The sequence below is a fragment of the Neovison vison genome, chromosome 2 (assembly GCF_020171115.1).
Source record: "Neovison vison isolate M4711 chromosome 2, ASM_NN_V1, whole genome shotgun sequence".
Classification (NCBI taxonomy): domain Eukaryota; kingdom Metazoa; phylum Chordata; class Mammalia; order Carnivora; family Mustelidae; genus Neogale; species Neogale vison.
The window spans coordinates 81431913-81445145 of record NC_058092.1 but is presented as its reverse complement, the minus strand read 5'-3'; the positions used below and the strand labels follow the sequence as shown (position 1 = coordinate 81445145).

The 13233-nt window shown below is 40.8% G+C and overlaps 1 protein-coding gene across 3 annotated transcripts; it reads right to left on the bottom strand.

Annotated features, from left to right (window-relative positions):
* Positions 1-1894: 1894 nt before the first annotated feature.
* On the bottom strand, positions 1895-12655 carry RWDD3 (RWD domain containing 3). Of its 3 annotated transcripts, XM_044238732.1 has the most exons (4): positions 12565-12655; positions 4381-4868; positions 2483-2598; positions 1895-2384 (listed from the first exon to the last, which is right to left on the bottom strand). In XM_044238732.1, exons 1-4 carry the CDS (start codon positions 12647-12649, stop codon positions 2270-2272), a joined length of 804 nt encoding a protein of 267 aa, XP_044094667.1. In that variant the 5' UTR covers positions 12650-12655; the 3' UTR covers positions 1895-2269. The 3 variants fall into 3 exon arrangements, with proteins under 3 accessions (XP_044094667.1, XP_044094669.1, XP_044094668.1); XM_044238734.1 differs by lacking the exon at positions 1895-2384 and having other exon boundaries at positions 2522-2598; positions 4428-4868; XM_044238733.1 differs by lacking the exon at positions 1895-2384 and having other exon boundaries at positions 2544-2598; positions 4329-4868.
* Positions 12656-13233: the final 578 nt, after the last annotated feature.

Sequence of the window (13233 nt, the reverse complement as noted above, 5' to 3'; positions counted from 1 at the left end):
AGGTAAGAAACTATCAGAAAGACTCTTAAAGATTTTTTGCATATAATTTTAAATTTTCTTTTATCCAGAGATGGTCAAATTAAATTTATATAAGTCTCTAATACTGTCAAGGTTAGTTTTGCACTCTGATGTATTTGTGAAAGACTCAGATGTAAACATCCAAGAAACTAATCATAACTAATACTTTTTAAACATAATTTTATCAAATAGAAATTTAATTAATTTGGAGAAAGTTACTACCATTATTCAATTTTGCCTGATTCAGCTTCTTCTCTAGAGGGTCAAATCTGAAGCTGAAAGTTGGGAGAGCCACAAAGCATGGTGCAGAAAACACTTGAACAAAGAAGAATCAAAGTAAAATAAAGGACTAGCTGTTCTGTTGTGATAAAATTCAGACCAGACCCCTACTATTTTAAAATAGATAAATTTTTAAATTTTAAAATAGATAAAATTTGATGCCTAGGATAATGTTATTTTTCTCCAAAGATCTGGAGGATATGGGGGCATTAGGATCACAGACTACTTTAATCCAAATTCAAAGTTTAAGACTTTCTGGACCTAACAGAATCCTCAAAGTTTAGCTATAGTACTAGGACAATTAGTTTATTTACACTTCAGTCTTACTCTTACAGTGTAGTCCTTCAGGAGTCCCAGTTTTACTGTTACAGCCTTTTTAGTGTTACAGCTTTGATGGCAATAACCTTTGACCTCCTTACTTAGTAAATCAAATGAAGTAGTAGTAATAATGACCAGCCTCAATTCTCCAGTCTATTTTCAGTTGAGCATACCAGTAGCCTAGCTTCTCCTTGCCATCTGCTGTTCCCATAGAACAACCTAACTACATTTACCTGTTCTCCAAGAAAAAAATCATAAATACCCTGGAATGAGGTAAAATGAATCAAAATTCCCTTCTCATTAGAACCCCATAAGACGATCAATAGGAGGTACAATTTAATTATAAGGGTGCCTGAAAGTGAGAAAATCAAATTGAACCACCAAAGTCCCAGAACAGCACTGTCAAGAAACACTACCTGCAAAAAAATAATAATTAAAAAAAGAAAGAAAGAAACACTACCTGCATGCTACAACATTTCATGATTTTATAATGACATCACTGTACTTCACAGATTGCAGTGAGAGGGATTTGCATGGCCTTTTCCTCTATCATTTGGCCCCTTATTTTGGAAGCACACTTGGCTTTATGAACACAAATACCTTTTCTCAAACATAAATGCCTCCTTACACTTTTTTTACAGATTGTAATACAAGTCTTCATTTTATGGCTTCTTCTCTCCTTAGGTCATTATATATTTTAAGATTATCATATTTTAACAGATTTCCTAAGAAATAAAAAATAGTATCTCTATATAATTTCTTCCATCTAACAAGTCAAGTTCATTTTATGTGAAACATTTCTTTTCTTATAAAACCCGAAAATAAGTTTTTTCAAAAATTATTTTAAGGGGCATCTGGGTGGCTCAGTCAGTTAAGCATGTGACTCTTGATTTCAGCTCAGGTCATGAATTTAGAGTCGTGAGAGCACACCCCACATTATAGAGCCTGCTTAAGATTCTCTCTCTCCCTCTTCTGCCCCTCCTCCCCAAAATAATAATATTAACTTTAATTTTAATCGACTCCCTAGTCCTATAACTAACTAGTGTACTAATAAGTACTATGCTATCTAGGACCCCAAAGAAAGTGATCAAAAGTCAAGTTCTATAGAACTTCTTTGGTCTGTATTTAAACTGACAGTTTACATACTTGCACAAAGAAATCAGTGTTATATTTTTCATAACATCCAACTTAAAACATAGATATAATAAGCTGAATTGGGGAAAATCATGACCAAATGCTAAAAATGTAAACATGAAAAAAGTAAACATGAAAAGAAATCTTTAAAAAAATTCATTTAATTACAAGAAAATTAGCTAGAAAATTGCACAGTTCCAAACAAATCCTCTATATAATTACAAGGGCTCATTTACCATCATTTCATATTTATCTTTCAAATAACATTCCATCTATTAAACCTAGCCTTTACTGCCAAAAATTAGAATATATGGGCATTTTTAAAGTTTAATAATCCATAAGCAAAATGGGCTTTTGTTCCTGAAGTTAGAATGGTGTCTATCATTTTGCTTCAGAGAAACTTTAAAATTGTTTCCTTACGATAATTTCAATTAACCATTCCCAAAATCCACTATAAAACACAAAACAAAACAAAACAAAAAGCCACCGCTGTCTGACTAAAAGATTCCTGTCTTCCATTTCATTTTACCAGCCCAAGCACAAATTCAGAGAAAAGCTTCTTAAGTCCTGCAGTTTCAAATTCCTTTTGTAACGCATCCAACGATGAATACTCTTTGACTTCAAATGCCAGAAACCTGCATTATACAAGAGAAACTCATGAATATGCCTAGATTTGTCAGAGTATAATTATCGATTCAGTTACTTTTCCATCTGCAATAGTACTAAATTATACCTTTTGTGTTCTGTCTGTACTTTTGTTTCAAACAGTACACTAATCATTTTCTCTTTGCATTTCTTTCCACTTGAGTCCACATCTACTTTGGAGGTTTTTTGAAGAAGCAGGTACTCCTAAATGATAAATCAGTACATTAAGTACATATCTTACTCTGAATCTCCAAGTCCTAGTTTTAAAGGAGCCATGCATCTGCAGGCTTATTTTCCTGCCTAGAGTACTCTCTTTCTGAATCAAGCAGTAAGAGGGCTACACTGTCTTTCTATACTAGGCAGCAGAATGTGCTGGTAGAAGGAGGCCTTCAAACAACACAGGGTTAAATCTGGACTGCACAGCCTCCTAGATCTGATTCCAGGCTGGTTACTTAAGCCCACTGTGCCTCAGGAATCTACTCCATAAAATGGTACTCAGAACGGTACCTACCTTATGGGAAGCTGTGATGATTAAAAGAGTTAATTTGTGCAAAGCGCACAGAGGACACCCTGGCACACAGTGCTTTGGCACAATTAACAGTACCAGCTAATGGTAGTGTTATGACTACTTCTGCATCTGAAAGAAATTAACAGGCACACAGCACTTACCAGTCCAAATTGGATGACATCTATAAATACGTACCTGTAATTCTCAATCCTGATATATAATCTTAAAAATTTTAACAGAGATATTTACATTAAATGGCATTTTAGGGAAAGCTCATAAAAAAGAAAGAACTCTTTAAATAAAAAGTACAATTCCTCTATATTAGCAAAGTTCTAGTCATATGAAATAAATACTTATCAATTGAAGGATCCAATCTGAGTGACATCTGCAAAACAGCTGCTCTTAACCTAACTCTCCTGAGCCGGCTTAAAGAAAAATCTGAGCCTTTTAGGGAAATATGAACAAGGAAATTAATTTGTATTCATTCTGTCAGCCAGGAGTTTACCCAGAATGTCAAGTTTTAGAGATATACTATAAATCACCTTGCAGTATCTGGTACTTTGGTCAGACCTCAAACCAAGACTGATTCAACTTTAATTATTTGTGGTATCTATATGCTATAACCCCAGCACTAATCTGGTTAACCAAATGCCAAATAAGTATTGTGATAAGCACCCATTCTGAAAAAGCTAGGTAGTTATTCTACAAATCTTTCAGATTATAGGTTGTGCAAACTAAATCTGTTTTGAATAAATTCAATTGAAGTATTCTTGATCCAACCCATCTGAAAGCATAAACCTATTAAGTGATTTGTAGTGCTTTCAAGATTTAAAATATAATAAGCAGCTTTCCTTGTCTGGTCCCACATAAAATAGGTTAGGTGAGTTGAGCGTGCGAACTTGGAGAATCTGAAGAAGATCATGATTTTGAAAGCAGCTGCTGAGACAAGTCAGGTGGAAAACAAAAGTTAGGTAGGAGGTGACAAGCTGACAGTGTAACGATGCTACTTCCACTAACATTAAATCCTGGTTAGGAGGGATCAGCTCCTCTTTCCAGGTATTATAGAAGCCAAATTAAAGTGTCTGAATATGTTTTTAACTGCCAAAAAGTTAGACAGTACCCACAGACAGACACTGTGCCTGAGGAATGGAATACAGATATGCACAAACTTTTAGTGCACATTTAATAAAGTTGAGGCTCAAAGCTAACTAAAGAAACAAAATTCATGCACTATAGAGATTTTTTAAATGACCTATCCCTTTCATTATATGGAATAATTTTTAAAAATATAATCTACTTATTCTTCAAGGTTTGTAAGTTTGTTGTTGTAATTAGAAGTTAGAGACATTCTTTAAAAAAATGGAGATCCATGAACATCTTAATGATTAACCTGTCCCACTGTCACAAAACACACTTACAGACACACCATTTTAGCAGAAAATAGCCCAATTCATATTCAACATTAAACTTTTTGGCACCTTGATATTGCTTCTGTCTCCTTGTAGTAAAATCAGTATTATTTTACCCACAAACATCAGTTTTCCTGTCAGCTTTAAATCGGAAGCCCACTTCTCAATAGTTTTGACATATTTGGTCTTTGCTCTCATGTGATCTAAATGCAAAAGAGTTAGCCACAGTCCATCATCCACAGTCATGCCAGTTGCAGAAGTACACTTTTCACTGCCACTTCCAGTTTCTGGTTGGTTGAGGACATGCCTGAGATTCTGCTGAATCCAGAGCACCAGCTCGTGGACCATAGGTTCCGACAAAAGGTTCTCTGCTTGCTTAAGTAACTTCTCCTTCACAGTCATGGACTGGGCCCGGGTCAGGTGTTCAGAGTGAACTGAGATACCAGGTAAACATGAAGGGTAATTGACCGGCAAATGGAACACCAATTCTAAAGGTACGTCGGCACCCATGAGGCCTTCAGCTTTTGTGAGAATTCTGAACACCGTCCCCTCTGTCCCTGGAAAGCATCCAAAAATAATGATTAGCTATACATAATTCGATTTGAGTGGCACACTAAGAAGTTAAGATTTTCATTTCCAATGTCAATTGATGTTTCATGAGAAAACTGGAGATATTTTACAAAGAGACACATAATCCCAAGAGAGCCGTGATTTACAGATTCTCTTCTTCAACCACACACATATACACATGGATTCCTGCATCCCAGCATCCAGAGCTTCTGAGGCATTTCCACTGGCTAGTGCCCCATTTCTGGTCAGGTTTACCAGAAGGCTTTCTCATCACACGATTTTTTTTTTTTTCTACCCTCACTTAGTTCTAATTCTGGAAACTCGTAATGAACTCACATGAACATACAGAGAAACAGTGCTGCATATACGTAAAATCAGTGATTAACTTAAAAGTTACACAGTGCATCCAAGGCAGGTCATCGGGTGGCAGATTCAAGTCAAAGCAAACACCACAACGCAGTGTAGTTGCAGGGCCCGAGAAACTGATGACTGTGCATGAAACAGTAACTGCCAGGCCCTGCTCTTTTCTGACTTCAAATGTATTAGTATCAGTGTAACATGAAGGTAGCAGAATGAACTAAAATGGGGCGGACATCAATTCAGCCCTCTCTGGCTCCACGAGGAGGAGGGGGAGGCACACACAGGCTAGGAGATGAAACATTGCTCCCTTTCAGATTTGCTCCACTTCACCCCTCTGATGTGTTCCACACCGCTTCACCCCACTTTTCAAAAAGTTGATAAAACGTCAGGCTGATTCATTCTGCAGGGGGCAGAAGCACACACATCAGAAGAGCAGAGTAGAACAGAACTGGGTGCAGACGGGTATCTTTGAAGCTAACTTGCCTCTCTCTACCCCTGCTTCTTTCTCCACACGCCCTTGTTCCATCCTCCTTCATGACAGAAACAGGCAAACCTTTCTCATTTTCATACTTGGATTGCTGCTCAACAGCCTCAACAACTGGAACCTGGCTACGCCCCGCACCCCGCCCCATAAGAACCAAACAGAACACTACTGTGGCTTTCTAGTCACCTGATTCCACTTATGTAAAAGCTATTGTTACAGACGTTGATTCACACAGGACCAAACACATCTGCTACAGAAAGGTTTTCTTTGTTGTTGGTTAAATAGACTCTTTGGTATCAGTGGCAAAGAACTACTATTTAAAGACACTACCCAGGAACATAGACAGCAACCATTATAAAGACCATATTAAAATGATACAACTAGGGGCACCTGGCTGGCTCAATGGGTTAAAGTCTCTGCCTTCAGCTCAGGTCATGATCCCAGGATCCTGGGGTTGAGCCCCGCATCGGGCTCTCTGCTCAGCGGGGAGCCTGCTTCTCTTCCTCTCTCTCTGCCTGCCTCTCTGCCTACTTGCCATCTCTGTCTGTCAAATCAATAAATAAATTAAATATTTCTTAAAAAAATGATACAACTAAAATGTGTTTACCTAAGTAAAATGGGTATGGATAAAGAAAAATTTTCCAAACCTTAGTATATTCCTCTACAATTCATCATGTCTCTCAAAACCCTTCTTTCTTCCACCGAGTTCCTTATTTTTTAAAATATTTTATTACTAAATAGAGTCCCTAAATGTCAGTTGGATCAGTACATTTCACTATGTGAAATGGGCACTATAAATACACCTACAGACAATGTATGACTATTAGATGGAATAAATTCTCCAGAAATCCTTTAGGGAGCCTACTTTCTCCCTGAAAGGGAGGCATAACTTCTAAAGATCTTCATACCTTCATCATAAATGAACATCACCCCTATAAAATCTGTCTTACGATTTCCATGGTATTTTGAACTTATTCTGTGGTACTCTCACACCAGAATTATTATGGTTGAACCAAATGAACTACTTTCTTCACCACTGGACTGTCGGGGACCACCTCTGGCTGGGAAAGTCCCCGCCATTACAAGATGGTGCTTGGCTCACTGCCAGCAAAATACGGTGCAAGTAAACAACGAACGTTCTGGTGAAGCTTGCCTAAAGGAGGACATAGTCATTGGCTGTTCAAATTTAATCAGCATAGTAACAGGACTCTCACTGGCTCTCCCCATTGCTTGGCCCCTTATTGGTCACCCTGTTCGCTGATTGATCATGTAAACGTATATAAGTGTGTAGACTTGCGGAAATAGAGAGAAGATACATCTGAACCGGGGCTTCTTGTTGTCCTTGCGGGTCGAGGGCGACACTGGACTATCTAAAATTTTCTTTTTAGACAATAGCCAAGAAATAATTCATAAGTTATAAGAAGCTTTTAAATTTTACAGATAAATAGCTCTGAACGCTAGCTTGTAACCATGGGGCTCACAGGTGCAGAAGTCCTTGCTTCCTGTGATAGGCTAAATAATGGTCCCACAATGTATATGTCCTAATTGCCAGAACATGGCAAAGGGCCTTTGCAGATGTGACTGGGTTATGGATCCCGAGATGGGACCTAAATGTAATCACAAGAAAAATGTAATCACAAGTGTCCAAGGCAATGTAATCACTGCAGTCAGATGCCATGCTACCAACTTTGAAGACAGAAAAGGACCATGAGCAAAGGGATGCAAGAAATGAGCTCTAGCAGCTGGAAAAGGCAAAGAAGTGGATTCTCCTCCTCCAGCCCCCAGAGGGAACACAACCCTGCTGACCACTTGCTTTTAGTCTGGTGAAGCTGATTTCAGACTCCTGACTTTCAGGATGACAAGAGAAAAAAACGGGTGTTATTTTAAGCCACCAATTGTTGGAAATCTGTTACAGTAGCCACAGGAAACTAATACAGTACCTGTGTCCACAAAGCAAGCTTTCCCTTCAAGCAAGAATCCCTTCCTGATCAAACCCCTGAAACCCACAGTGTTTCAATCTCTGCTGTGTAAGTATGTATATACCTGTTCCTCCCCAGTGCAGGTAACCAACTGACAGAAACAGGCAGTTCAGGGAGAAAGTAGGAAAATGCTATTGAGCTGGCCTTTCAAATCCTTACCAGTTTTCATTTTTCTCTCTTAGGGATTTTCTGGTCCTAGGCAGCAAATAGAAAACAAGGGGGAGGGGAACCTGGGTGGCTCAGTTGGTTGGGCATTCAGCTCTCCATTTCGCATCAGATCATAATCTCGGGGTGGTGGAACAGAGCTCCATGCTGGGTGTGGAGCCTGCTTGGGATTTTCTCTCTCCCTCTCTACCCCTCATCTCTCTCTTTCTCAAAAAAAAAAAAAAAAAAAAAGCAGTAAGAGAAATCCTTACTTTTGCCTTAGAAAACTATAAAATTATTAGTTATATGTTTAGAAGAAAAATTGCTTTGATTCTTTCAAGAACTGGAAAGGATTAACATTCTTCCTAATTGGTCTTCTCAGAGACAGTGACTCTGCCCATTCCCCCCACCCACCCCAACACATACACACATACTGGGGCTGCAAACTAAAATTACACAAAATGCTGTTATCTCTATAGGAAAATGAAAAGCCCAATAATGACCCCACTCTGCTGATATTTAATGTGGTAATAAAATTATATTCTTTTAAAAACTCATTTTCTCCCTAAAACTCTAGAAGTATGTGCATTACCTTTCCATTTCATATCTGCTTTAGTTTGTACATGCAATTAAACTGGCTCTCTCTCATGTCAGAATTTTTCATATAACCACATGTACTGTCTATCTGATTTTTTTCATTAAAAGAAAAGAGAGACACAAAAAACAAAATTGTCTCTCTCTGCTTTAAGACTATTAACAGCTTAGAGTGATTAACAGAAAAAATAATCGTGCTCTAAATCTAACACTAATCTTTGCCCCTCCCTGAGCTCAAAAAACACATTAACTTACAAACTCATCATTGTCAATAAACACCTTTGCCCTAGAAAACTTACACTTGCCCTAGAAAACTGAAATTTTCATAAGTTTCAAGACTATTTTAACCTAAAGAACCTACCAAAAGATGTAGGCCTTGCCTCTGGTTGAAATTCACATATAAATTCCCTAGTTGTTTGTTTGTTTGTTTGTTTTTTTAAGTAAGTCACTCTGCCTTATAAGTGTATCAATTTCATAAATAGAACACTAACCAAAATAGGTTTCAGACCTTGTTCTTCCTTACAAGTACATGAAAGAAATTGTACACCTAACCACACTCCAAACAACAGAAAATCAAACTAGAGAAACTGAACTGAACCCCAAATTCCACAGCAGTGTTATTTTTAAGAATTTCTGTTTTTCATAGCTACACAATAGGGACTTAATAAATACTGTCCAATAACAGAAGACATTGGAAAATGTAAACAATTTAATAGAATGCATTCTTCAAGATTCATTTGGAGCCCATTAAGAAATCACATACAACTGACTTTCCTTTTATTTGCTTCTTTTTTTCTTCAATTTTTAGATATCTCAAAGTAAGCCGTTGTTCAGAAAACCAAGAAGCAGGCCCTAGTCCCCTGTTGTACTTCATTGCACGGGGCTTTCTTTCCTCTTCCTCCCAGGCAGCTCGCCACAAGTATGCATCCTCTTGTGCTTGTTTTTATACTATGGCTGGATTTTTATATGTGTTTAAAAATGTGGTTACAGGAAAAACAAAAGGAAAACTAAAAATAAGTGAAACTAAAAGTGGCAATCCCATCCTTTAGAAGTCAAGTTCAAGGCTGAATTGATTTTGCAGAGGTGAGCACGGTACTGACAATCAGCAGGAAACAGAGCTGAGCAGATTTAGAGGGGTCAGTGGGTGACAGTCATGATTCATTTTGCAAGAGGGCCCAATCCAATCTGAACATGAGTGTTAGCAGAAGACAAAAATTCATGCTGAAGCTACTGTGCAACATATTATATGATACTGAGTCTTATATACCTCCCATTTTACAAGTTTCTGATCCACAAGATAATTTCCAGAACTACAACTCCACATATAATGAGCACTGACTACAGCAATATAATCTGTGACCCTCAACTATCAGGAAAATGAGGATTTATAACAGTATCCATTTTACCTGATAGGTGTGCACACAGATGCATGCCCGCACACACCCCTGTAGAATTACTCTGAACATAAGTTGGGTGACACCCATCTCCTTTCTATGGGGGCTCTTATTGCTCTTTCGTAAGTGTTATCCTTGCTAAGAATTCTTTTCCTCATGCAGCAGCCCCATCTCTATTAAGGGTCCATATACTCTGGTGCCTGATGGTTACTTAACCAGCCTGAGTTAACTTCTCTATGAAAAAGCTAAGAGTACCCCTCATCAGGTAAGATTCATTTGAAGTATGAAGTACATGGAAGGTGACCCCATTAAACTTGGCACCTGGCCTGACTGCACTATACAAGGAGGGGCAGAATACTTCTGATTTGGTCTACCCATAGCCCTCCCTAGTAGACAGCAGTGTGGGGGTTTACATCATTTGTACCTTTAAGAGACAGTTATACCTGATGCTTCTTACTATAGGCTTACTGTAACCACTGTAAAGAGGCCATGTGCATATATCCCCTGAAATTCCCAACATAAATTAGCCCAACTTAACTGATTTCAATTAGTCAGCCTCTTCAATCTGATGGTCTTAATAGTTGACCCCTGGGTTGGGAGCCTAACCCTTCCTGGGCAATCTCATACCAGAAGTGCAATCCCACCCACTGGGATGTTCTCCTGATTCCAGTGGCAACAAGCAGCAGCATTATTTGTGGGGAGGCCAGAATAAAACTGATGGTGTTAATGTTCTGGTATCAATCTTCTATCGTCCAACCCAGGCTGACAGTGACCGTGAGAACGACAGCCAGCAGCCCACTTATGTTTACTGTGGTCTATTAAAGAAAGCCTTACCTTACCCTTAATTCCCATTTGTGGACATCAAACATCCTTATTTCAATCACTCAATTGTTCTATTCTCCAATGAACCTTTCAGCAACAAAATGTCCTAAGTTGTTACACTGAATTCTTTTATAATTCAATTACTTATTGATGCCAGAAAGCTGAATTAAATTAATTAGGAGGCATGGCTTGAAAGTCATGCTCAATTTAACAGCAGATAAAGGGTCCACAGTGTTCTCGCTATTAAGAATCTGCTCTCTTTCTTTCAATGCTTACTTTTTTAGGTTTTCTCTAACTGGTCAGCAGTATCTTATGCATAGCTATCTATGTACTCATGACCCAGCTCACTACCACTCCATCCTCTTTAAGGTGTGATGGGAAATCTTGTGTTCATTTTTCCAGGATATTTCAACTGAGCCATCATGAAAGAATTTAGAAAAACTGATGATCTCCTAAATAACTGCCTCAGGCAGAAGTAATTATCAATAAAGAGACACATGGAGACAGTAAGAAAGATGATGAAGAATTATGAATGCTATCCAATCAGAAGGAGGGTGACAAGAAAACACTAAAAATAAAGTATTTCGGATGGACTGTCAACAACAGTTTCTATATAGGATACAAGACAGGCCAGGCACTGAAAAGGAAGCAGCTACATTACCGGAATTGGTTCACAGTGCCTAGAACATAATCGTGGTCACATGACCACAGGTGATGCAAGGAAGAAAGAATGAAAAGGCTTGGCTCTGGCTTCCTGTGTGAATAACCAACCAAATGATAGCACGAAACCCATCTTAGTCCTAGATGGTTTTCTCACAACACCCAGAACATTTTTAGACTACTTTCTTAAAGGTCAACCAATCTATGGTCCGAAAGGCAACTTTAATAGTTGCTGAAACATAACAGAAGGCTAAATCCCATGCCAAAAAATTTACATAATGTATTTAAAAGCTAAGTGAAAATTGAAAATTATCTGTATCACTGCACTTTTTTCAAAATCTGCAGTTTTGGTTTTTACTTAATAGAAGTCACAGACAGGGACAATAAATTTTAACTATCATCAAAAAATAGCCAAAAGAACCCTTCTGGACTGTAAGCTCGCAGAGGACAAGGGCTGTGTCTCTGAAACCTTGTGTTTACAGGGCATCAGTACATGCGGGCTGAAAGATCAACACGCCAAAAGCCTCTGACAGCCACCTTTCAGCGGGCCAGAAAAACGCAAAAGAAGAGCAATCGACTAGGAAACATAACTGAGTAAAGGTTCGGATAAAGCACAGAGCCAATTCAAACATTCATTCAACAAACATTTAACTAACCACCATATGCCTGGCACTGTCCTAGGAGCTTGGAGTTTTGTGATTACGTAACAGACAGGGTCCCCGCCCACCTGCTGCCGGGCACCCTCAATGCCCTTAAGAGAGTTACAACTATGGTGGGTGCCCTGAAGGAATAATGCACAGAGCTTAGGAAGGACACAATGTAATCTGGGGTAGCTGGGTTTAAATTGGGGGTGTCAGGACAGGCCTCTTTTCAAGGTGAGACCTGAAGTCAACACGGGCGGCCCGGAAAGCCGGACGGAGTGCGTTCCGGGGCCAGGGCCCTGCAGAGGCGCAGGGCCCGGCGCTCGGCCGGTGGCGGTGGCGGTGGGGCGGGGGCCGGCCGGCGGGCCGCACCGGCCTGGGCGCTGCGGTCTCAGTCCCCTGCGGGGCGGAGTGCACGCCGACACACAGTCCACGTTGGAGGGGTCGCCTCACTCTGTCGGCTGCTCCCACACATCTCCAGTCCCGGGGCGTGCCGTTCCATCCTTCCACTAGCCGGGTCCCCGAGGGTGGACCCTGGGGCAGGCAGCCCGGTCCCAGTGGCGGGGAAGAAGGACGCCCGGGCCCTCCCTCGCCGGGGTAGTCACCTGAGCGACTCAGCACTTCCCACTCGTCCGGCCCGCAGAAAATCGCCGCTAGGGCCGAGAGCTCCTCCCGCGCGGCGTCTGCCATGGCCGCCCAGCCGCCGCCGCCGCCGCCCCTCCACTTCCGCTGCCGCCGCCCTCACCAGCCCGGAGCGGCGCGGCCCGGCGGCCACTGGGGGGCGCCCTGCGTCTCCACGGTCGACGCGCGTGGTGAGGACGCTGGCCTAAGAGTCTGCCGTCGAAGCTCCTTCTTGCAGTCCTGGCGCGAGGCTCGGTCTCTTTGCGGGGGACTTTTCCCGGGAGACTTTTCTCGGAAGCCAGAGGCGACCGTACAGCGCCCCCGCTGCTTTCTAACAGAGGAAGGAGGGAGGCCTCCCAGCAAAGCCGAAATCCCCTAACTTGAGCCCAGGCATTGAACGCCCACCATTCCCACCCAGACTTGGCCCTGAGCTCGGGGTAGAGGACAGAGTGGAAGAAAGGAACTTGAAGCTTAGAAAGACAAAAACAAGCAGGAAAGTGATCAGTGAGGAGGTGAGCCCTGGTCCGGCCCAAAATGGAGCTGGGTGTTGGGGACTTTGCAGTCAGCAGGAAACACTCTGTCCGGATGAAGCTGTTGGTGACTCTGGCAGTGTGAGACACCCGGAAAAGGCCGGGGGCAATAACGAGCCCAGA

Excerpts from the sequence above, each read along its gene's own strand:
- RWDD3 (XM_044238732.1), bottom strand. The coding sequence starts at position 12,649 with ATGGCAGACGCCGCGCGGGAGGAGCTCTCGGCCCTAGCGGCGATTTTC. Across the intron at positions 2,599-4,380 it reads GAGACAGAAGCAATATCAAG|GAGTACCTGCTTCTTCAAAA; the intron begins GTGCCAAAAAGT and ends TTTATCATTTAG. Across the intron at positions 2,385-2,482 it reads GTACAGACAGAACACAAAAG|GTTTCTGGCATTTGAAGTCA; the intron begins GTATAATTTAGT and ends TGTATAATGCAG.